We start from the raw sequence: 25,350 nt of genomic DNA, 5'->3' as shown, positions 1-25,350 counted from the left end.
AACTTTGAGGAACATAGGTGGCAAGTGTCTACTTAAAACATTTAACTTATTTAGCTATACAAATACTTTAAAGTCTTTCATTATGTAAAATGATGTAAGAAATTCTGCTTTTTCTCTCTTTCTCATATTTTCTCAGATCATTAAAAATTCTTCCCACGGAGTTTCTATATCAGTTTTTGTAGCACTCCTAGAGTCACTTTTATGACCGTCTTATCTGGTTTTCTAGAGTCTGTTGTGTTCACTTCTATCTAAGTTATTTAAGATAAACCACTTTTTAAGCCTGTTTATAAAGGCTGTCATTGCAAATTTCAGTTTTAGCTTCAAAAGCCCAGTGCCTCATTTTTCTTGTGGGAATATCTTTATGGTCTCCACAGTGTAATCCTGAATTCTATTGCTTAGAAAAGTGATTTTTAAAAATCTCGTTTGCATGGCATCTAACGTTCGAAATTGTGAGGTCTCACTTTCAAATATGATAAATAAGTAATCTCTGTTAGATTTCTTTACTTCCTTTGTTTTTCTTTTTTAACTGATCTGGTAGGTGGCATCCATAGGGATCCTAGAAATATCTTAACACTGACTGGGTGTCACTACTATGCTGTTCAGAGTGAAGCAATGGAGAAAGTACTTTGAAATATGAGAATCTTTGTGAAGACTTTGTGAAAATTCAAGTTTAAGAATACTCTTTCTCTGAGGAATAATTTTGGGCAAACACATACCTGATCATGTATGCACGGCAACTGAAACTTTAGGAACTGTGAGTAGAAGTCATAAGAGTCAGCTTTTTGCTTTTCCTTCACAATTTCCTTATAAGTGTTTAGTTGTGGCAAAATATACATAACACTTGTCATCTTAACCATTTTCAAGTGTACAGGTCGGTGGTATTAATTCCATTCATGCTGTTGTGCAAGCCATCACCACCGTGCATCTCCAGAACTCTTTTCATCTTGCAAAACTGAAACTCTGTCCCCATGAGCCCCTCCCCGCTAGCCTCTGAAGAACACCATTCTACTTTCTGTCTGTATGAATTTGGCCCCTCTAGGTCCTTATAAAGTATTTGTATTTTTAGCTCATTTCGTTTGGCATGATATCCTTAAGATTCATTCGTGTTGCAGCCTGTCAGAATCTCCTTCCTTTCTAAGGCTGAGTACTATCCCATTCATGGATATGCTACTTTTTGTTTTTCTGTTTATCTGTTAATGGACACTTGGGTTGCTTTCGCCTTATGGCTGTCGTGAATAATGCTGCTATGAATGTGGGTGTGCAAATATCTCTTCGAGACACAGTTTCCAATTCTTTGGGGTATATACCCAGGAGTGGAATTGGGAGATCATACAGTAATTCTGTTTTTAGCTTTTTTGAGAGACTACCGTATGTTTTCCATGGCAGCTGCACTCTTTATAGCCCCACTAACGGTGCATAAGGGTTCCAGTTTCTTCACATCCTCTCCAACACTTGTGTTTTTGTTTTGTTTTGTTTTTGTTTTTGATGATAGCTATCCTTAGTGTGTTTTGCTTTATTTTGTTTTGTTAAGAATAAATTTTAAGAATTTTCCCTTTGTGTCCCTGCTTTGTTAGGGACATTTGTTTTGTAGGTAACTATTTTCTGATAAAGGCAACAACCGATTATTCATGACTGATAACACTGTATAGTGCAATACTGTAAGTGGATATGTTAAATTAGATTGTCCAGATGAAACGTAAACACCATACATTGAACCTAAAAATGTGGATAGCTAGGAAGAAGGGGGAGAATAGACATTGACTTGGCGTCTACTGTGCGTTAGGTTTTGCATTCGGCATTTTATACACATTATGACATTTAGTCTTTCTCACAACCCCCTCCAGATACGTGCTAATACCTTTATTTTATGGATGTAGAGTTCAAAACTCAGCGTGACTTTTAAGGTCAGACAGAGATGGTTGCCGATGTGCCCAAATCCACGTCTGTCTGATGCCAAGACCTCTGCTTTTCTCATCATTTCTTGCTATCTAATTATAAGACACCTCATGTGTCTAATCTATATGACTTGTGAAGTACTTTCAATACAGTATCTCATGCATGCAATACAACAATCCTGTGAATGGGCAGAATCAGTATTACCCAGATCCATAGTTTGTAAATGGAGAAAATTGTAATTCATAGAGTCATGTGCTCATCCAAGCTCACAAAGCAAATTAGAAGCAGAACTAGGACTTGAACCTGGGACCTTTTCATTTTTGATCCAAAGCGTTTCTCACTTTACCATGTTCTCTTTTACTGTCCTGGGCAGCTTATGTGGTGAAGTTATCTAACATTTTTTAAATCAAAGTGAGATTATATTTGTAGACTCTTTTGATGAAAGCTCACAGGCCATACAGTACTTTCTAATTTATAATTAATTAATTTGGCAAAAAGGCATGCTATTTATCATTCCCTTCCCTATCCAATACCTAGATCAAAAGATTATGTTCACTAATATAATTTAGGCAGTCATTCTTCAAATTCGGAATGGACGTCCTGAGGGCTGGAAACCCAGAGATAAATAAGTGAGTCCTTGTCTCCTTAGAAGCTCTCCATATAGCAGGAGACACAGAAACAGGTAATAACACACAGTGTAACAGAAAAATCATCTCAGAAGAGGAGGTGATGTATGGTCTATACCTTAGGAATGGGCAGGATTTCACCTAGAAGAGAAAGAGTTAAATAGTGGTTTATTCTTTGTGGGATCACAAGGAAACCTTTTTCCAATTTTAGCTGCCTGAAGGCAGTGTTCAGACACATCTTCTGTTTTGTTTGAATTCCAAAGTGGCTTGAATGAATTGGTCAAAAATATAGATAAGGCGGATTTGTATGATTTGGGGTTGTCAATATGGGCAGTTGACAGATAAACATTCCGATTACCTTGCAGGCAATCTGATCAGGTCTTTGAGGATGTAGAAGTAATTGGAAGGACAGCATCATATGTTAGTCATTCTGACGGTCACTATTGCTGGTTCGAATCGGTTGGGTGATGATAGAGATAGTTGCTTGACTCTTTCCGTGTGTATTTTTATTCCACAGGGAGAAAGAGGCCCCCAAGGTCTTCCTGGACCCCAAGGTGAGGAAGGATGCCCGGGTATGAGAGGACCTAAGGTGAGTGTGGACCTAAAGCTGTGGAATTCTTTCCCTATCCCGGTTTTATCCCTTGAGTTTGAAGAAAATCTTAATTCTTCAACATAGCATTTTAGCTCCTTCCCAGTGTAGGGTTTCCCAGAAGTAGAGCCTGAGAAAAGGAGTCAAGTGCAAATAGTTCATAGGAAGGGGATCTCAGTAAATACTATCAAGACAGGAGAGAATTTAGGGAGGGGAGGTGGCCTAAGAAGGGTATGGTTTCAATTAGATTACCACTGTGGGTAGATAGAGCCTCATCCTGCTAAGGAACTGTGTGAGCCAGTGTTGAACTTGCACCTCAATGTTACCCCATCCAAGCGGTGAGAGAGCTGGGATATATATGCACTAAATCCTATCAGGCATTAGTTGCAAACTGGTCCCAGTGGATATTAATTCCCCAGTACTTCTGGCCTGTCTTTCATGTGGACAGGCTCCAGTGCCAGAAAAAAGCCCTCAGGAAAAGACATAGTGCTGGTAGTTGGAAGGGGGTTTGAGAATACTGAAATTTTAAAGCCTAAAGCAATAATGGGTGGGGCTCCCTTTTCATTGGTGTCGTCAGTGTCTCTTCACCTTCCAGGATTAGAGAATCTCCTTGAAGAAGACCAGAAAATTTTCTCTACAACTCAGAGTCCTATGGAGAATTTTTCTGACCGAAGTTACCATATTCTGTACACTCTTAACAAGTTACTCTTTCAGTTCATTTGTGCGGTTGTTCCTGGAAGCCTTCTCACGCTTGTTAGCCGGTGTACTCTCACTTTTGTTTGAAAAATATACGATTCTTCTATTAATAAGTGGCAGGTCACTGTCATTTCCTGCTCACCCCTGCTATGTGAGGAGTTACCAATGTGATTTTTATCTAAGTCACACTCAAAGGGGAGCAGTAGTAATCAAGGTGCTATGATGTGCATTGTAGTTGCTAGAGACAAAATCTCCATTTTGATCTACTAATTAATTGCCTTTTCTTGGATTTGGGGAATATATGGTGTCCTAAGAGAGAAAAATCTTATTCAAACTCAGTTCTTTTCATTTTTTTCCCCCTAATTTTAGGGAGCAAGAGGGTTTTCAGGAGAGAAGGTAGGTGACCTTCCTTACCCTTCTTAAACGGGAGAGCAATTTCTGTGGGAAACAGTAACAGGTCACTTGCTTTTCCTTTGCTTGAGTGAGGTGAGCCTCCAAACTTTCTGACAAGGGGATATGTCAGATGATATGAACAGCCAAACTGCTATGCCAATCAATGGCTATTTGTCGGGTATGTATTTCATATTTAAGGCAGGGACATATATAATTTTCATGCCCTGCTAACTCTATAACAATTGAGCTGCCATATTCATCATGTGATGCTCTGGGAGAGTTGGTCCTGAACTCAAGGTGTGGCAGGGAGGAGTCTGGTCAAGCTGAGTATCAAATGGGAGATGGACGCCAGGACAGGGTTGGTAGGAAAGGAGCTGCACAATAAGGGAATGACTTTACATTCAGATTCAGAAGCAAAGTATCCATTTGCTCATTCGTGCGCTCAAGAAATGTTTTTGTAGGTACCCATTCTGTTCCCCACATTATCCTTGAGAGTGGTTACAGAGTGATGGACAAGACAGACAAGGGCTGACAGAACTTTACTCCTATCTCCTGGTACCACAGATTCACCCATGTGGCTTGTGGCAAATACATTGCATAATTTTAGTATGAGAGTTTGGTGTGCTTATTTTCACGCACTAACTCAGCTGTCTTTTGGTTTAAAAAAAGTGCCTGACATGAAAAGATGCTCAACGTTGCTCCTCATCAGGGAAATACAAATCAAAACCACACTCAGATATCACCTCATGCCAGTCAGAGTGGCCAAAATGAACAAATCAGGAGACTGTAGATGCTGGAGAGGATGTGGAGAAACGGGAACCCTCTTGCACTGTTGGTGGGAATGCAAATTGGTGCAGCCACTCTGGAAAACAGTGTGGAGGTTCCTCAGAAAATTAAAAATAGATCTACCCTATGACCCAGCAATAGCACTGCTAGGAATTTACCCAAGGGATACAGGAGTGCTGATGCATAGGGCCACTTGTACCCCAATGTTTATAGCAGCACTTTTAACAATAGCCAAATGATGGAAAGAGCCTAAATGTCCATCAACTGATGAATGGATAAAGAAATTGTGGTTTATATACACAATGGAGCACTATGTGGCAATGAGAAAGAATGAAATACGGCCCTTTGTAGCAACGTGGATGGAACTGGAGTGTGTGATGCTAAGTGAAGTAAGTCATACAGAGAAAGACAGATACCATATGTTTTCACTCTTATGTGGATCCTGAGAAACTTAACAGAAGACCATGGGGGAGGGGAAGGAAAAAAAAAGAGAGAAAGGGAGCCAAAACATAAAAGACTCTTAAAAACTGAGAACAATCTGAGGGTTGATGCGGGGTGGGAGGGAGGAGAGGGTGGGTGATGGGCATTGAGGAGGGCACCTGTTGGGATGAGCACTGGGTGTTGTATGGAAACCAATTTGATGATAATTTTCATATTAAAAACAAAGTGCTTGAAACTTGATTTCCTCATGCGGATGGTAGGAATGAATCAACTATTCCACATGCATAATATGCATTTTATTTGGCTGGCAAAACTCTGGACTTTTTTTTTTTTTTTTCAAAAAATGCTTTGTAATAAATATGTTAACTGTCATTCTGAGATAGTCAGTAAAGCGAAGGGCCCACGAGTTGGAAGTCATGGAATATTTGAGGAGATGTCACCACACCACGGCCAGTGTTTAGTCTTATCCAGTTAGCATAAATTTTTCAGTTCTTAAAGACTTTTCTTATTGTAGGTTTCCCCAAATGCATACATGTGGATGCACTCCCATTTAATTCCTCCTTAATCCGGGCTCTTCTAAGTTTCCATTATGCGAATTAATTCAGGCATATTTGTCTGTCTTTTTAAAATAAAAAAAGTCAATGACAAAAGGACCATCTTTAAAATTTTTTAAATGTTTATTTTTGAGTGAGGGAGGGAGACAGAGCACAAGGGGGAAGGGGCAGAGAGACCGGGAGACCCAGAATCCGAAGCAGCCCCCAGGCTCTGGGATGTCAGCACACAGCCCAAAGTGGGGCTTGAACTCACAAACTGTGAGATCATGACCTGAGCCGAAGTCAAATGCTTAATGACTGAGCTACCCAGGCGCCCTGGACCATCTTTAACATGTAGACAACCAGTGGGAAATGTTTTATCCAGTTTTTTGAAAGAGTGACTACTTGTTCCCAGTGCAAAAGTGGAAAAAAGAAGTCTTTATACCCATTTGAATTTTGAGTTTCTTTTTTTTTTTTTTTAATCTTTTTCCCCCCCCCCCCCTTTAGCACTTAAAACTGTCAGGGAAAACAGTGTATAATCATTGTTTTTTAGCATGTGAATGCAGCATATAAATGTCATTTCAGAAGGTCTAGACTCTTCTACCGACTAAAAAAAAATATTAGCAAGGATATCAACATCAAAGCAGTAGTCATGTACCCCTGGTCCTCTTTTCTTCAATAGTTTATCTTCCTTTGCTCCACAGGGAGATCCTGGTGACCAAGGCGCTGATGGCTTGGATGGGGAACAGGTATAGAAAGTTTCTCATTCTATGTTTCTCCCTCTACTAGTTTGGCATTTATACTCTCTATTTATATTTTCCCCGATATAGCCTAGAAATGTTAGCATGCATACTCAACAAAGTTTTAAGTCAATCTATTATTTTTCCTTATCCTCAGAATATAAGGACCTTAGAAACTTAGCTCTAATCAACTGCCTTCTGTAATACATATTATTGTTCAGTATTTTGTTTACATTTAGTTTTGTTCAAGTCTATCAATTAGTTGTTGTTATTATTTTATTTAGTCATTGCTCATCTAGCTTTACCCTTATTTGTTACTTTTACTGATGCCTTCAAAAGATCATGAAAGATCCTGTGTCTTTTGCCTAAGGTACCACTTTTGGAATTTCCTTTGATGAAGTTTATACACTTTGGTTTTTGTTTCTCTAAAAATCTCTTTATTTTACAATTTTTCTTGTAAGATAGTTCTTGGGGAAATAATGATTTTCTTTTGGCACTTAGAAAATGTCATTTCATAGTCTTCTGGCTTCTGTTGTCTTCTGTCTTTCATTATTGCTGTTAAGAAGTTATTTGTCAAACTAATTATTGTTCCTTTGTCAGCAGTCTTAACAAAAAATATTATATTGCTTTAAAAATTTCCCCTTCTAGGGAAAGCAAAAATAAGATAAAAGCAGAAAGGGAGACAGAGTATAAGAGACTTTTAAATACAGAGAACAAACTGAGGGTTGCTGGAGGGGGTGTTGGGTGGGGGGATGGGCTAAATGGGCAAGGGGCATTAGGGAGGACGCTTGTTGGGATGAGCACTGGATGTCATATGCAAGTGATGAATCACTAAATTCTATTCCTGAAATCATTATTATACTATATGTTAAGTAGCTTGGATGTGAATTAAAAAAAATTTTCCCCCTTCTTTCTAGTGTTCTGTAGTTTCAATATGATGTGTCCAGGTGTGGGTTTCTTTTTATTTATACTGCTTGGGACTTGTTAGGTTTTTTAATCTGAGCATTTGTGCCTTCTATCGTTTTTGGACACTCCTTAGCAAATTCTTACTTTGAAGTTTTTATCCTTCCCATTTTCTCTATTACCTCTTTTTGGAAGAAATTTGTCCTGATGTCTCTTAATCTCCCTTTCATGTGTTGTTTGTCTTCCTGTGCTGCATTCTGAACACTTTCTTCCGTTTCAAGTTCATTAATCCTTATGTCACTTGTGTCTAATATACCATTTAACCTGCCCATTGGATTTTTAATTTCATTTATTCTGATTTTCACTTCAAGAAGTTCTATCTTTCTCAGTTCTGCTTGGTGTCTCTCTCTCTCTCTCTCTCTCTCTCTCTCTCTCTCTCTCTTAACAGTTGCTTGTTATTTTACTCATTCTTTTTTTTACCTATTTAAATGTATTAAAAGTACTTATTTTATATTCTGCATATGATAATTCCAACAGCTATAGTCATTGCAAGTCTGATTTTGTTGCCTGTGGTTTCTACTGGCTTTGCCGCCATGGTGTCTCCCTCATGTGTATGGTGACTTTTGATTTAAACTCATTTTTGATTGAACTTCAGCTGTGAGAAGTCTCTAAGGCCTGAATTGAGGTTATTTGCTTCTGCCACGTACTTGGGCACTTCCTCCTGAGATCACTTTAAAGTAAATGATGAGATTTTGGTTTTTCTTCAACTCACAGAGTGACTAGAGTGACTCAGGATGGCCAATGGCTATTACTTCTCTGGATTTCTACTTTCCCTTTACTCTGAACTCTAAGAATTTCTCTTGTTCTTTATCAGCTCATTAATGTATATAAAATATTTTAAACTTTGCTATATGGAATTTTATATGATTTTCAAAGGGAGGATTTTTCAGGGCATCTAGTCTGTCACATACAAGGAGAATGGTAACCTTTCTGCTCTTGGCTTGAATGTGAAACTACATGGAAAAAGTTCCCACTGTGACCTGATATACAAAGCTTCTTTGTATATTTCTTTTTCTAGGGTAATCGTGGAGCCCCGGGGTCATCTGGAGAAAAAGGAAATAGAGGAAATCGGGTAAAGTGTGAGAATTAGTCTTCTCTCATATTTCTATTGCATAAACTGACCTTGATAGTTTATGTTTAAGTTCTGGGAAAGAATCCTCTAATGGTTTAAGTTCTAGATCAGGAGTTAAAGGGCAATAAATATTATCTTTTTGGAGTCTTTAGTTGAGACCCTCCTGTGCTGCTAGTGAAATGAGTGATAAAAATCCAGTTACTTAGCCTTTGGAGCAGTAATCACTGCGTCCTACCTCATGGGCTTTGCAAAACTCCCTGTCACCAGTGATTCAGTCCCACACCCCAGGCCTCTCAGCCACGACCTTCATTACTCTCAGTCCAGAAGGGTCCTTCCCAATCAGATTGTACTACTCATTGTACCCTGAAGATTTCTTGTGCATGCCCACCCCTGTGTCTTAGCTCGTCCCAGGCACCCCATCCTGGAGTGGTTTTTCCCTGCCTCCATCTTCAGGGCTTATTTGAATATCAGTTTTTCTCCAATTTCCAGCTCCTCTCTTTCCTCCTCAGGACATCCTCCTTGACCATGTCAGCCTGTAGTGCTTGCCCTCTCCCTTCTCTACATGCTTCTCATGTACATTATTTGCACTATCTGCTTGACAGGGACTATTCACTGCCTCGTGCTGGTAATTATATTTCTATGCAAGGGAAAGCAGATCCCTATGCCCATTGCAGACATTACTAAGAGATTATGAAATCCAGTCTGAAGGATCCATCTCAGAACTGTTGCTTCTGCCGATTGATTGGATTAGATAAGGGGGGGGGGGAGGTAAATTTTATTCACTTTTGTTCTTTTTTTTATTTTGGGGACCCCTTATGGAATTAGAGTAATACTTTTACCCCAAGGTGTGGATTGATTTCCCAATAAGTAAAGCAGGGAGTCACAAGAAATGGTTCTTTATTGAGGGAGGTTTAATTGATAACGTGCAATTTGTGGATTCGATTTTAGAGAAGGTGGGGGACACCACATTTCTTTCAAGACTGGAGAGCTTTCAGCTTCCATTGAATTTAGTTTAATTCTACAAACACCTGTCAAATTCTTCCTACCTGTAGAGTGTTTTGCTAGATACAAAGAAGGGTTCAAAGATAAATAAGTCATGGTTGTGACCAACAAAGAGCTTATTCACAGTATAGGAGATAAGATTTGTACAGGAAGAACTATAATCCAAGATAGGATAAGATAAAGGTTGTAAGAATGGTGTAAATAAACAATCAATGGGAGTATAGTGACTTGGAGAAGAATCTAAACTAGAGCGGCATTTCTTCATCTGAACAATAATAAAAATTTGCTGAGTATCTATCTATTGTAATCCAGGTATGATTTTAGAATGGGGAACAAGACAGGCATGGGTTCTGTACCTCAAAACTGGCCTCTGTGAGGAATGAAAGATATTAATGAAATAATCACAAAGTAGCTGTAAGGTTATGGCTGAGATAAGGATATGAAGGACAGATAAATGACGGGAATCTGATCCAGACTGTGTGTATTCAGGAAGGCTTCATCAAGGGAGTGAGGATGGCATGAAATTTGAAGATGAGTAACAACCAGATGGTAAAGGAGGAGGGAAGGGGGCAAGAGGTCAGCCTTCCATACTAAGGTCCTGTGGTAATTGATAATGGTGCCCAAGGCAGGAGAGGACCCTGGCATTCCAGGGAGTACAGGAAATCAAGGTATTTTTCATAGACCTCTGTGAGGGAGACACACAACCCTGTTAAGACACATGATTCCAGGCTAAGAAAAAGGAAAGGCTTAGAGTTAGAGGAGCTCATTGTGAGTTCGGACAAATAATGATTCCAAGTCCACAGGAGTGGAGGGTGAGATAAAAGGTATAAAGAGTGGGAAGAGGGGCGCCTGGGTGGCTCAGTCGTTAAGCACCCGACTTTGACCCAGGTCATGATCTCATGGCTCGTGGGTTCGAGCCCCGCATTGGGCTCTGTGCTGACAGCTCAGAGCCTGGAGCCTACTTTGTATTCTGTGTCTCCCTCTCTCTCTGCCCCTCCCTAGCTCATGCACACTATTTCTCTCTCTGTCAAAAATAAATAAACTTAAAAAAAAAAAAAGAGTGGGAAGAAAGTCTGGAAGGGCAAGCTGGAGTCAATGTAGTGCCATGGTGAGGGATTTGGGATTTTCTGGGTCAGAAAAAGGAAGGACTGGAAGTTGGGCACATCATGATAAGAACCAAATGCCAGCCTCTGTATTCAGCATTTTAATTTATTGTTCCATTTAATCTCTATAACAGCTTGATAAAATGGGTATATCTGTTTCACAAATGAGAACATTGCATCTTAGAGAAGTCAAAAAAATTCACCTAGCTAGTAAATTGGACAGTAGGGTTGGAATTTAGAATTAACTAACTCCCTTTTACCATTATATCAGGCCAGGAAAGAGGTGAGGAGGAGTAACATTATGAGGTGGCTGTTTTTAGAGCCTAGAGAACATTCCATTCCCTGTGTGTCTGAGAACCATATCTCAGAGATGGGTCCCACTCCACTGTCCTCAGAGTGTGGCATATACCCTCTAGAACCAGGCACATAACCCCATTTGAGGAAGGTTCCTGGGGGGTGGGGGCTCTCCCTGATGCCGTGGCTCTGTAGGAACTACTACACAGAGAGAGTACCAGTAACCACAGATTTTAAGAGAAGCAACCATTTGTTTATCATGTCATAGTCTTATGGCAAATTGCTTCACTTCACTGGTTCCCCTTCTAGAGTAGGAGCTCCAGAAGCATTTTTCTCTCATTTGCCTCTTTTTCATGAGATCTTGCTGTGCCAGTGCTGCCCATGTTTGTGGTAGAGACCACCTTCTTCTTCTCATGTGTGTTTCTGTGTAAGAGTATCAGGGAGATGTGGAAAGATTAGGAATTTGGTGGTAGGGACAACTGGGTCCAACTTTGCTGAGCCTTAGGTTCCTTGCATGCAGTATGTAATTCCTGAGTTGTAAGGGTTCACATATCTAGGGTGAGGTCATGCATACCTAGGGCCACATATATCAGAGATTTCCAGTAAAAGTATGTTCTTTTCTTCATCTCCTCCTCACCTCTTGGGCAGCAAATGCTTTAAAGTTCAAGTACTAAATTGCTCTTTTAATGTGATTCTCATTTTGCCTCTTAATGTTCTCTTTCCTTTGGGCAATAGATGATCTTTTAATGTGACACATTTTTCCCCCTGTGATTTCAGGGCTTGACGGGACCACCTGGACCACCTGGGAAGCGTGGAGAGCCTGGGTTAAGGGGAGATCCTGTGAGTGCTTTAATCCAGGGCCTTATAAACAGTTTGCTTAGGCACAAAGTCAGAGAGCAATTAATTATTCATTAATGAGGCATCTGTTCAGCCTGTCTTAGCATTGCAACAAATAAGAGATTTGTGAGGAGATCCATCTTATAGAACATTTGGGTTCTTAAAGAGTTTGCAACTTTAATTGCATTGGGTATTTGGGATTTCTAAGCAAAATCAGACAATTAAAAAGGTACACTTTGATGCCTTTAAAAAATCATACTTCCTGTAATTTCTTTTCCTATCTTTTCTGCCCATTTGAGGTAAGCAACCTTTTCTTTTCTCAGGGAGATCCTGGAGCAGATAGTTTCATCCAAGGCCCTAAGGGAGAAAAAGGAAGGCGTGGACATCAGGTAAGATCATCTCTGTTGACTTGGTGCTATTGGTACATGGGGGGTGGGGTGGAGGTGGGGCTGGGGCGGGTGCGGGGGGCGGTTGGAAATTCTAGTTGGTGAGGAAGGCTAGAGCACTCTGGTTGGATCAGCACTGAAAACTAGGGAGCAAACCTCTGGGACGCCGCTGCCCATAGAAACAAGAGCTCCGAATGCTAATCCCCAGTTATAGCCTTATATTCTTGCATCCTTGTCTTGTGGTTTCTTTTTATCTTGAAAAAAATCTCATTTCCCACAACACTAGCAATATAGGTTACTTTATGTCTTTTGTGCTTGGTTTCTTCACCTCGAAAGTGAAAGCATCAGGCTCCGTGGTGCCTAAGATCTTTGCAGTTTAAAAATTCTCCAAGGTCATCATGATGCCTTGATTCAAAAGACGGTCAGGACATTACACTGTTGACTTGCTTTCCACCACTGCCATTGTTGACTGATGTGAATCGAGTACTAGCCAGTTTTAGAGATTAGCTCCTTATCTGGTTTTGAAAACTGGAAGTGTTATGACAGAAGGTAGCACCAAAGGAAAAAGACTTGTTCACTTTGCAAATGCTGCTGATTGGAAGCCATCTTTAGAATTTTTTTGATGTCCTCGTTATTAAAATGCATGACTGAAAGATGACTACCCCAAGTGCCTCAGTCCTCACATCTTGTCATTCCAAATTTCCAGAAACAAGGTCTGCACAGCAAAATGTTTATAACTGTAAAGCAACCTCTATTTCCTTTGAACTCCAGTTTGCCTCCTTTGACAAAGCCTTAGGATGTTGATTCTTTTCCCTGAATTGTGACTCGGTTGCATCCATTTTGTGGATGGCCAGGTCCTGTGTAAAATCCAGTTTGTAACAAGATCATTATTATGTAACTATGGGAGAAAACTGTAACTCCTTGCTGCAAGAATTTCTCATCCTGTTGTGAATTACAGTTATTTTGGACAAACTCCATTGAGAGGGTTCTCTTGGGTGAGTTGAGATTGGAGAGCCCTGTGAATAGCCAATCAGTTATGGAATTGAGCAAAGAGAAGCAACCCTTAACCCATCTGGGTCCCAGTTCCCTCATCTATAAGGTGAGAAGGTTAGAAAAACCGTTTCAAAGTTCCCATGAGTTAATGGGCGTCATGGGAAGGAAGGCATATAAATTGAGCTTTGATTCCATGGTTTGCTCATGGTTTTACAGCTGGAAAGAACTCAGGCCTCTATACAAACTGTCCAGTACCGTGTGCATCACAGCACCCCAGCCATGGGGAAAGTCTCATGCTCTCAGTTTTCAGAGGTCTCCATCACTGACTTCAGCTGAGGGTTAACTTAGAAGATTAGATCCCTGAATTGTGTGTGCAAACAAAAATTGGAACCCTCTGAGGTGGTGCCATGTAACAGTGAACTTGTGTTCCACATGGTTTCTACTCCCATTTCGAGCTCAAAGAAGGGTGCTAAATATTCTTTGAATAGACTTGGGTAATAGAAGTCACTCTCACAAATTATACAAGCCTATAGCTGGGAATGCTGAAATTCCAGGTTGGTAAGTGTCATTAGAAGATAGACCTCTAGGGGGCAATCTTTCCTCTGTACAAGTTTCCTTGGCTGTGCAAAAGCAGAGAGTTCCTCTGAAACCAATCAGAAGCGGAAATGGAGTCAGCGAAGAAAATTACCATTAATTTATATGGAAACATATTTGAGTGTTCCAAGACCCCCCAAAATAACCTCTTCTAGGCTTCTCTGATACCTTAGGACACATTTTGCTAAGGGATGAACAAATAAATTGAGATGCAGGGATGCTCCCAGAGTTCAAAGCTATGGCAGCTGGATGCTGAGATGCTGAGTGTGGTCCCCAGGGAAGGAGCTTGGCGGGGCCTCTCGCTGCTTGGGGTGCGGGCTGCTTCTGTAAAGGCTCAGTGCAAAACACATGCTGATGCCTAAGATCTGAGCGCTGATCAAGGACTGTGTGGTATATTTAGTTGTCTTGCCTCAGTAGTATCCCTCAGTCACAGCTGTTGTCCAGTCTTTTGTTTCCGTGACATGGGCATTCCTGACCAGTTATTTTGCCAAACATCCCTCAGTTAGGATTTGTCTGATTGTTTCCTCATGATAAGATTCAGTTTAAATATTTTTTTTCAGGAGATTAAGTAAGGCTGTAGCCTTCTCAGTCACCAGGAGAGAAACTATGTCTGGCTGTCTCATTACTGGTACATTAATTTGGTCACTTGATTAAGATGCTGTTCATGAGACTTAGCCATTGTAAACACACTTTTTCCCTCTTTGTAATGATCAAGTAATCTGGCAGTGATACTGAGATTGTAAATTTCTTGTTTCCCGACAGTCTTTTACCCAATGATTCCAACATCTGCCCAAATGATTCCTTTGCTACGCTGGCTGCAAAAAACTGTCTACTATTGAAGTGAGAAAATGATAAATGTTTTAAGAAAGAATCTTTTTTATATCTAGACCAGTTGTGAGAGTGCCTTGTCTAAAGCCTCCTTTCTCATATAGCCTACTATATTTAAAAAATTTTTTACAATAAAAGTAACACTATAGATATTTGGGAATACAGGATGTAAAATGTAAAGAAAAAAATGAATAGTTCCAGTAACCAAGAAAAAAAGTAAGTTTACAGAACGTTCCTAACTTGGTGATGCAATTACTTTCCCTGAGAAAGTCAAATAAGGATCCCATTGGCTTATTAAAAAATGTTCTAGTACAATATAAAGAAATGAGGAACTGTCATTTTATCTTTCTCTGTATTTGGGATAAATTATTCTTTCAGCAAATTTAATATACTTGAAAAGAATGTTATAACACATTTTTTCTCCTTTATAAACTTTTGATAAACGTAATTTGTAATTGTTGCATACTATTTCAATAAGCGTTCCTACCATAATTTAATCAACGCTTCCTTCCATGTTGTGGAATATTTATATTGTTTTCGAATCTAATCTATCATAAGTAACCGTTGGAAGGACAGCTTTGCGCAAATGCTTTTATTTCTGTATTTCACATTCTTACCCTGTTTCTGTGTTCTTACTGAGTTAGCATGGGACTTTACTGAGTATCTAAAATGTCCCTCCTTGGCTTCCAAGGTAGTTTCTGTTTCTCCTGAAAGATGGACTCATTTTTTTCTCTGGACACCATTTATTTTCCCACTTCTGGGCTTAAAGAAGTGAGAGCAGCACAAAGCTTCCTCGTCGTGACTGTGTGTAAAACCTCTCCCTCCATCATCATCTGTGCATACTGATCGCTCCACATGTGCAGAGACACGTTCATCTACCTTCTGTTTCTGTCTGCCACTCTGTACCTATAGGATGGGTAGAAAGGGAAATCCCAGTATTTTTCAAATATTAAGCATAGCTCATTGGGGGAACGTGTATGACTACTGTCGCAGCACGATGAACCCTGAAGAGTTGTCCCATGAACAATCTTTGGGGGAGGCTGCCTACAGTGCGGATATTTTAGAACACCAGAATTAATCCGTTTGCTTCTAGAGAAGTGCTGACCCACAGAACTTTTTGAGATCAAATATTTTATATCTGTGTTGATATGGTAGCCACTGGCCACGTGTAGTTACTGGACACTTGAAATGTGCCGAGTATAACTGAGAAGCTAAAATTTTAATTTAATTTTAATGAATTTAAAATTAATAGCCACATGTAGCTAGTGGCTTCTGTATTAGAGAGCCCATGTCTGAAGAGTAAATCCAGAAGGATGTAGACATCGAAACTTATATTCCCTTTACTTCTTCCTTTTCAGGGAAGGTCTAGTTTTGACGGACCTCAGGGGGAACCTGGAAATGTTGGCCCTCAGGTAACTATAACCACTCTTGGGTTGAATTTCACCTGCTTGTGTGGAAGAGGGAGGTAGGCTGGGGTGAAAATTGGGTCGTTTCTTTCTCTAAGGTCTTTGCTTCCCTTCTGTTCTTAGGGGTCAAGAGGAAGACGCGGTGTGCCAGGGCTGGAGGTCAGTGCTTTCCGCAAAGACTTGCTTTACGTTCCGCATGTATGGGTACTTTAAAGAGTTCTCTCTGAGGTCAAGGGGAGTGCTGGCTGGGCTGTCTGAGATTGCAGGAAGATCACTGAGAGGTTTTCATGGGACCTTTTCCATGAAGAAGACAAAGTTTGTATGGTTCCCTGCTTCCCCTCCAACCTGGAGTATTTCATTTAGATTGAAAAGAAGCTAATACCTTAGTGAAAAATGGTTTTACCTCTGAAATAATGATTTTTCCATGTAAAGAAGTGGGGCTTCCTATGAGTGCTTAAGGGGATTGCATGGTCCCTAAATGAAGGAAAAAGATCGAGCTTTTACCATTTATCCAAATGGGAAGGATGCGATTAGAGGGTGGGATAAGGGGATATCTCTGTGGGGGAATTGTATTTTACTAAGCAATTATCTAGCACCAGTCACTGCATTAGACCTTATTTTTATCACCTTCTGTAAACCTTTATACAACCCTCAGAGTTATGAGCATCATTGGTTCCCTTTTATGAATAAGAGAGAAAATATGGTTTAGCAGAACTTGTCAGAGGCCACATACTAATAACAATTGGTAGAGCTGGATTCAAATCCAAAGATCAGGATCCTTTTGGAATTTTTTTACAAAATAAGTTTATTATGTAGACTTCTCTCTAATACAGTGTGGTCATGCTCTGCTGGTATTATTTTTTCTAGCATCGTCCTGATTTAGTGATGGAGGAAAATCACAGATTGATTTATGTCAACTCTGAGCCCAAGTGTGTGTGTGCGTGTGTGTGTGTGTTGGGCAATGACCTCCGAGGTACAAAGAAGATGTGACTCCTGTGTCTTTATTACAACAGTGTTGGAAAAGCACGGATGTTAAGAAATTTCAAGTCTCAAAAATCCAAACAAGTTTTGTTGACACCAAGTGAAATGTTTTTTTCTCATAAAATGCTAGGATTTGAAATAAGTTCTTAAATAGATATTTCCTGTTAATTTGGTTTTAATACTTATGAAATAAATAATGTCTGGAACTATCATTTTATCTTACTGTTTTTATCCCCAAAAGGCAGAAAGAAATAGACTGTTTTGGAGAAATTAAGTGGCTCTAGGCAGTGGAAGGAATTTCCTACTTTTGAATCATTTAATTCTTTTGTGACACTACATATCGTTTATCTAAATATCCATTAACAGTGGGTTCTCTGTTCAGCTGGGTCATGGTTATTTTTCTTTCCCTATGTCACTTCATCTCCTGTGGGTTTTTTTTAAGGTTTATTTTGAGAGACAGAGAGAGGGGTGGGGGAGAAAGAGAGAGTCCCAAGTAGGTTTCACGCTGTCAGCACAGAGCCCAACACGGTGCTTGATCTCATGACTGTGAGATCATGACCTGAGTGGAAATCAAGAGTTACACCTTAACCAACCAGGTCACCTACGTGCTCCCCCGCCCCCATCTCCTGTGTTATTTTAAATTTAATTTAAATCAGAGTGAAGCCTGTGCATACATTTGAAGTCAGATTGCATTATCTCCCTGTCCATTCTTCCCAGCTCTTCAGGAGCAACTCACTGCGGGCTAAGTCCTTCTGGTATTATTGTCGTTTCTCTAAACAGCATGGTTACTTTGGTATTTTTTCAGTTTGGGATGTTGTTCTATTGATTTCTTGCTAGGGGGGGATAAAGATTTTTCTTAACCTATCCATCTCCTTCTTACACTTCCCACAACTCATCTTGCGAGATACTTACTTTCTCCACTTTTGGTCAAGACTGTTCATTGTTCATATGATTGCTAGGTAAATATTATTTGCAGCTATATAACTCTTATTTTCTCTGAGGTACTCTTTCTCCTCATTTGCTTATAAATTAACTTTGCCAGTTAATTATAAAGCTCTTTGACAAAACCAGTAACCTCCTAGTATATTCAAACATGTGAGGTTTATTTCTCTTGGATTTCTCCTTTCTGGCCTTCTGACCTCCTGCTCTGATTCAGACCAATTGCTGCTTGGGCCTCTGCTCTGTTTTCTTATTGGGAAAGATTGTGGAACAGTAACCGCTCATTTTGGGAGCAGAGAAAAATGTGAGCAAACTACTGTCTTTAATAGGAGACCTCTCCATTTAACACATTGTAATCTTGATGAATCCCTGTAGTTGTCTGCTCTTTTTCCTATTCAAGCTTTGATTTTTTAAATAAGAGATAAAATCATATTGAAGCGGACTTATCTAACATGTCAATAGTTTGCTAGTTAACCTAGTGTTGGAACATTGGTCACATAGATTCATTTGTGTTTTTGAGGCTGTGACTTGCTAACGATGAGCAAGTAGTGTTGGAAGATTATAGTTTCCAAGGGTGCTGAATTCCAGATTACAGCATCCCTTGGATCTGGGGAAAATATGGCTCATTACTGTCTATAAAATTAGATATGCTGACATCTACAAGATGTAGAATACGTTGAAAATTTAAATAAGATTTTGTTTATGGAAAATATTGTATTATGGCAGACAAGTCAATGCATAGATTATTTTGGCAATAAGGGGAAACTTTAATTAAGAATATCATTTTTAGGGGCGCCTGAGTGGCTCAGTCAGTTAAGTGTCTGACTTTGACTTAGGTCATGATCTCACGGTTTTGTGAGTTCCAGCCCTGCATCAGGTTCTGTGCTGACAGCTCAGAGACTGGAGCCTGCTTCGTATTCTGTGTCTCCTCCTCTCTCTGCCCCTCCCATGCTCATGCTCTGTCTCTGTCTCTCAATAAAAAATAAATGTTAAAAAAAATTAAAAAAAGAATATCATTTTTAAAGTGTAAGCTCACTAGCTTCCTGCAATTATTTTCATGTTTGTTTCCTGTAAGAGATAGATAGTAAGAGTTATTATAATGAATATATTATGTTATAGTCTGCTTTTCTGTTTCCAAATCATCCTATTATCATTTAAATATATTATAGCATACTCTGTAGAAGAACAACTATTTGCTAAACTATTCTTATGTTAAGCATTTAGATAATTTCTGTTTTGTTAGATATTGTGGTTAGTGATGAAAAGAAAAACTGTATTACAGGTTTTTTTGTTTTGTTCTTGCTTTTGCTTTGCTGAAATGATTCCCTTAATATAAATGTACAAGCGTGGACGTATAACAAGAGTTTGAACTTGGCTATATAGAACCAAGTTGTTTTCAGGATGTTGCACTCTGAATGTCACTAATGTGATGTGCAAAGATTTTCACAACCTATTTCAAAATTTCTAGCTACAGTCCTTTTAAAACTTAGCTATGTTCATAAATCTAGAAGTCAACTTTTAAAGAGCAGAATAAGATAACGATAATGATTAAGACAAGTGGTTCCCAGGATGCCTGGGTGCCTCAATCAGTTAAGCATCAGACCCTTGGTTTTGGCTCACGGTTCGTGAGTTCAAACCCCATGTTGGGCTCTGTGCTGACCGCGCAGAGCCTGCTTGGAACTCTCTGTCTCCCTCTGTCTCTGCTTCTCCCCTGTTCATGTGCATTCACATGCTCTATCAAAAATAAATACACATTTAAGAAAAAAACTTAAAAAAAAAAAGGAGTGCTTCCTATTTACCTGAACAGTTTAAAAACTTAAGAAGCACGAGGAATTGACCTACACAGTGATTAATTCTCAGTTTAAGGTTTTTTCTCTTTGCAAATCTATGAATAATTAGTAGCCTTTCCGACACATGAGCAACATGAAAAAGAAGGCAGAATAATTCACAAAATGGGTATTATCTTCAATCTTAGAAAATGTATCTTCTCTGTAGGAGTGAAACTTTTAATACAAGGGAGAAATGAAGTCAGTTATTAGACGAATCATGTTAAGGGCTCACCCTTTGCCCAGAGAGCCAGCTTAATCCTGTAAGAATCTATAGGGTTTATTTTTGGTTTTGTTTCAAGAACCCATAGGGTTTAGAAAAAAAAAATTTAATGTTTTATTTATTTTTGAGACAGAGACAGAGCATGAGCAGGGGAGGGGCAGAGAGAGAGGGAGACACAGAATCGGAAGCAGGTTCCAGGCTCTGAGCTGTCGGCACAGAGCCCGACGCAGGGCTTAAACCCACAAACTGTGAGATCATGACCTGAGCCAAAGTCAGACGCTTAACCAACTGAGCCACCCAGGCGCCACACAAGAACCCGTAGGGTTTTAAAGTCAGGTTTCTGCCCTTTCTCTTTGTGCTTCATGTGCCTTTCCCCAGAATGTCACGCTTGTTGCTGTGTTCAACATTCTGAGCTCCTTCACGTGGGATAAGAGTCCTTAACACCAGTGAATACTTAGCCCATATCCCTTAAAAGGAATGGATGGGCTTTTAGGAACCCGTTATTATGTCAAATGGGAGCTTGAGTTGTTTAAACAAGGTGTTTTTGCTTCTATCACTAAGCTAAGACATTGGAAAGAGTCATGCAAAGACTGAAAAAAAATCTGGCTTTGCAACATAAGTGGAGCCCCCTCCCCCCATATCTTCTCACATTCCATATCCTAAGAGAACTGAGCACAGACAATCAAATCTTTCTTATCTTTCTCTTGTGGCTGTCAAATGACATATTGCAGGGAAGCCTGCCTTCAATAGGAACCCTAAGGGTGCCTGGTGAACTCACTAAGTTTTGTTCATTTTAACAGGGTATGCGTGGAGAATCCGGTGAACGGGGTTACCCGGGAGAGCTTGGATACTCAGGCCCGCAGGTTGTATCAGTGAAGTTGATTTTAGTGCTAAAGGATATTTGTTTGAAATTATAACTTAGATACTTGGATGGGGATTTAACATATATCAGAATGGCCTTGGATACCTCTTTTCCAGGGCCTTTCCCAAGCAAATTGTGTATCTCTCTCCTGGGCAGGTTGAACCCTAATAGCAATATTTATGAATTCTTAAGATGTCTTAAATATGGCCCTAAGCACTTGTATTAACCCATTTAATCCTTTAATGGGGGGGTTATTCTCCCTATTTTACAGAGAGAAGTGGAGGGGGGGGGATAGAGAAGTAAGGTAAAGTGGCCAAGCTCCCACAGTTAGTAAATGATAAAGATGGGATTCAAACTCAAGCAGTCTAGTTATCAAATCTGTGCTCTTAATTACTGCCTTTGAAACCGTATTGAACCGTATTGAACTCAAACAGTACTTAATTCATTAAAATTTTATTCAGTTTGGCATAAAAAATCAGCAAAGTGTTTATTGAGTATCTGTAATACATAAGTCACTTTGCTAATAGGCGTGGGACCTTCAAGAAGGACGTTAAGGCCAGGAAGAGTCTTGCCCTCAAGCAGGGTGTTGTAAAGGATTCAGTGATAACTGGAAATTTAAATTTCCCCGTCCAGTTCTTTTGGAATCTTCTAAGCGTAACCCAAATCTGTCATTCTGTAAACCCTTCTGGAACGTGTTCTACATCTTTCTTTTAAAAGCCAATTGTTCCCAAGTATCAAGTGGAAGAACTTGAAAACAACACATTTTACTAACACATTGAATCATTCTCCATAACTTTAAAAATTCTATAAGTGTCAGGTGATAACTTTGAAAGGTTTCTGTTGTTTTTCGACTTGACAAAGGTACTAAAGGAAGAAATGGGTAATCAAAGTGTAATTAGGGATTGTATTTATTTTATGATAGAAGAGTGTCTGAACATAGGGGAAAACAACCTAGAGATATATTTTTGCCTTCATTTTGATCGCTGGCTTAATTCAAATTTGGACCCCCCGCCACTGTTGTGTCCTGGCTTTCTCTTTTATATTCACTCTATCCTACTGCTGAACGCAAGGGGAACATGTTGCTTTGTGAACCATGAGCAAGATAATCAATAAAACCTCTCCTTAATTTCACCTCCCACTGGGATGTGGGTATGATGCTGTATTTAAATAGAAGACTACAATGCCTCACCCAGGAGTATAGAGGCCATGATCAATGCTTTTAATAGGAAAGCATTCTTTCAGAAAAGCTGGAGAAAAATTAGTGTTGAAATCAGTACAATAAAATAGATTGGGGAGAAAATGAGTAACTCCCCAGCAATGTGTCCAGTGCGATTAGGCTTCTTAAAGGTACTATTGGTTCTTGAAAAAATCAAAATGTGCCCTTGTGTGTGTACAGAGAAGGTTGAATTTTCAAAGGAGATCAATATCCCAGCAGCCCCTTTCATTCCCCTTTTAGGATTTAAAACTAGTTGGGTGTATTAAAATATAAAAGCAATGTTCTGAGATTTTAGGGCTCATCAGATTCAACTGCAGAGGTGGTCACAAATATGGATGCTGAAGGCTCATATCCAGTGCTTCAGATGGAGTGAGTCTGGGTTGCTTTGGTGCTGATGCTGCTGAATAAAGTGTGATACATGTGATAGTGATGGGTCAGGGCACCATGATTTGTGCTCCCGTTGATGACCAAGGCGACTTTGTGGTTACATGGGAAATAGACCATAAACACTGATTGAATTCTAATGTCATCTTTGAACCAGGGACCAAGAGGAAGGCAAGGACAACCAGGAAATTCTGGACCAAAAGGCTTACTGGGTGCTAAGGTACGTTTGAAAAACGAAAAACTACAGCAGAGTTGCATATTAACCGTGGCCAATTCATACACCTGAGTGTTCCTGGATAAATAACATAAAGCTACACTGTTTGTTCTGGAATTGGTAGGTATCAGGGGTTTCTAGAAATAGCTAACTTGATCACTGGCTATACCGCCTTCTATTCTGGTAAATTGTGGGAATATGGTGATCAATGAAATTGGGTTAGAGCCCCAAGGGTGTTTAACACAAACTGATCGTGCCTTACCTATAGTGCAAGGAAAAATAGAGCTGTACAGAGGTATAAACGGCCAATATGATCCTCACAAGCATAAAAAGAAGCGTTACTATCCTAATTTTATAGATAAGGAAACCGAGGCTCAAAGGGATTAAAAATGATTTGTCATGAGGACGGTACGTGGTGGAATTGGCTTCCAACTTGTTCTTTCTAGTGCCCCTTCTACTCCTGACCCAGTCTCCCAGTGGTTCATAGAAGCGTCAGACCACATTGAGACAGATGATTACAAGTGGCTTCCTGATGATGGGAGCATTTGACATAGCTTAAATTCTGAGCAGCATGGTTTAAGTTAGGGATAAGCGTCTCAATCTGGAGAATCAAAATAGCAGCTCCAGGATAGCCTATGCCCTAGTTCTGTTCTTATTGACTCTCGATCAGAAAAAGTCTAGCCTTGTACCGATTGTATTATTTTCATTCTCTTTTGATAATATTTTCTGTTTGGAGCAGGTGAAAGTCTAGGTGTTTGTCTTCCTGATCTCTTAATCAAACGGCGTTTTTCCCTCTAGTAGCCAGATCATCGCTCCAGTGCTCAGAGCTTGGTAGATGTGGCCTCTTACATAGAACGCCTCCCTCCTTCTCCCCCACCCCACCACCAGCCCAGACATTAAATGTGTATATGAAGCATTTTGTATGTTGAAGGATACAATTAATTGTATAAAACACTAAAGGTGATTTATGAGTATATTACCAGTTCCAGACCATTTCGATAATAACAAGAGAGTCAGGGAGTTACCTTGTGGCCCTTGAGGTGATTTTAGTTGTGGTCTTGTTGTAGGGGATTCCTGGGCCTCCAGGGACAGTTGGTTCAAAAGGGAAAGCGGGACCAACAGGAATGAAGGTAAATGCCAGAGAACACATCTTTTTTTTGTTTTTTTTTTCTTGTAACTTGGGTATTCTCATGTGAATCTCTCCGTATGTGATCATTTCCAGTGTGAGTTTTTGATATCATTGGTGATGGTATTGACTATACCTTATAGTTGGACAGTGGATACAGAGAAGGAAAGACATGTAGACTGACATATAGAAAGATAGATAGATGGCCACCTATATCAGTAGGCAAAGACATATCAATAAATAGATAAATATATGGGTTCTCTACAAACATAGTCTTACATTCACACCTAGAAAAAGCCAGAAAAATATAAAATTCTGTCATGGATGCCATATACCTCATTTCACTAATTTTCAGTGCCCAAATCTCCACTATATTTGTTAGTAATCTCTGTGTAACAAAGTCCAGAGGAAGATACTCACCTTAGACTGTATGGTGTTGGCAACAGGACCTGAATAAGGGTGACTGTAAACTCTCTAAGGAAAATGACATAAAACTGCATGAACTCATAGGAAAAAATTAACTTCATGTTTACCTTTTGTTACAAAAGGGAGATCTTGGTGACACAGGAGCCACAGGCCCACGGGGTCGACAAGGACTCAGAGGGCAACCTGTAAGTCTGGCTTCTCTGTTTTGGACTCTCAGCTGAATTTCTTGTTTGTTATTTGTTCTTGTTTCACACAAAGTTCGAATATTCCTGATGAATTTTGGGGTACAAATATGATATGACCGCCAGAGCTGTTGTGACCCTAAAGAGTCAAAGGTTCTCAAACTCCTCCCATAAATAAAGAACCTAAAGATGTCTTGGGATTTATTTTGTCTCCTCACATGTTGTGGAAGAGGGATATGCCAGTGAGCCTCGTCTGTTTGACAAAGATGTTTTCTAAGCATTTGAGATTTTTTGGAATACAGATGTGTTCAATGAAACAATTTTTCCAGGAAAACAAATAAGACAGGCATTCAGACTTGCAAACTTTTAAGTGCATGGCCTCAATTACCCAGAACATAGAAATAACCTTTGGAGACCAAGGATCATCAAAGGTTTACTTGAACAGATAATGCTCCCAGAGACAGGGCTCTGCATTTAGACCTTAGCCATCCCTCTGAACATGAGAGCCAGTTAGTTATTTTATGACTATTTTCAATTCATCATTTTATTGGAATGAGCTTTATGACAGGGAGAAATGTTGTCTCTCCTGCAGCTCCTATGTTTGAGATTTCTTTCATCAACAGTGGGAACACCCTGCCATTGTTTTGCACTCAACATTGAAATTGCATTTGTTAGCAAGGGGAGAAGAAAAAAGCAGGCCAAAAAGCTTAAAATTAAATGTGCAAGGGGGAGAAAATAGAACAAGATTACTGTCAAAAGGAATATGGGATAAGTAGTGTTCTGCATCTACTCT

General features: G+C 39.7%; 1 protein-coding gene across 2 annotated transcripts in view; it reads left to right on the top strand.

Annotated features, from left to right (window-relative positions):
• LOC132683079 (collagen alpha-4(VI) chain-like) overlaps positions 1 to 25,350 on the top strand; it is a 117,164-nt gene that overhangs the window by 46,751 nt on the left and 45,063 nt on the right. For both annotated transcript variants that reach the window (XM_060638650.3, XM_060638651.3), the window contains exons 13-24: positions 3,040 to 3,111; positions 4,177 to 4,203; positions 6,665 to 6,709; positions 8,682 to 8,735; positions 11,912 to 11,974; positions 12,295 to 12,360; positions 16,131 to 16,184; positions 16,302 to 16,337; positions 20,948 to 21,010; positions 22,767 to 22,829; positions 23,891 to 23,953; positions 24,498 to 24,560. In XM_060638650.3, coding sequence (XP_060494633.3) covers positions 3,040 to 3,111; positions 4,177 to 4,203; positions 6,665 to 6,709; positions 8,682 to 8,735; positions 11,912 to 11,974; positions 12,295 to 12,360; positions 16,131 to 16,184; positions 16,302 to 16,337; positions 20,948 to 21,010; positions 22,767 to 22,829; positions 23,891 to 23,953; positions 24,498 to 24,560 — 669 coding nt within the window. The remainder of the gene's footprint in view (positions 1 to 3,039; positions 3,112 to 4,176; positions 4,204 to 6,664; positions 6,710 to 8,681; positions 8,736 to 11,911; positions 11,975 to 12,294; positions 12,361 to 16,130; positions 16,185 to 16,301; positions 16,338 to 20,947; positions 21,011 to 22,766; positions 22,830 to 23,890; positions 23,954 to 24,497; positions 24,561 to 25,350) is intronic.

The sequence above is a fragment of the Panthera onca genome, chromosome C2, assembly GCF_046562875.1.
Source record: "Panthera onca isolate mPanOnc1 chromosome C2, mPanOnc1 haplotype 2, whole genome shotgun sequence".
In the NCBI taxonomy this organism is placed as follows: Eukaryota; Metazoa; Chordata; class Mammalia; order Carnivora; family Felidae; genus Panthera; species Panthera onca.
Note: the sequence above shows the minus strand (reverse complement) of the source record. Positions and strands in the feature narration are given on the sequence as shown.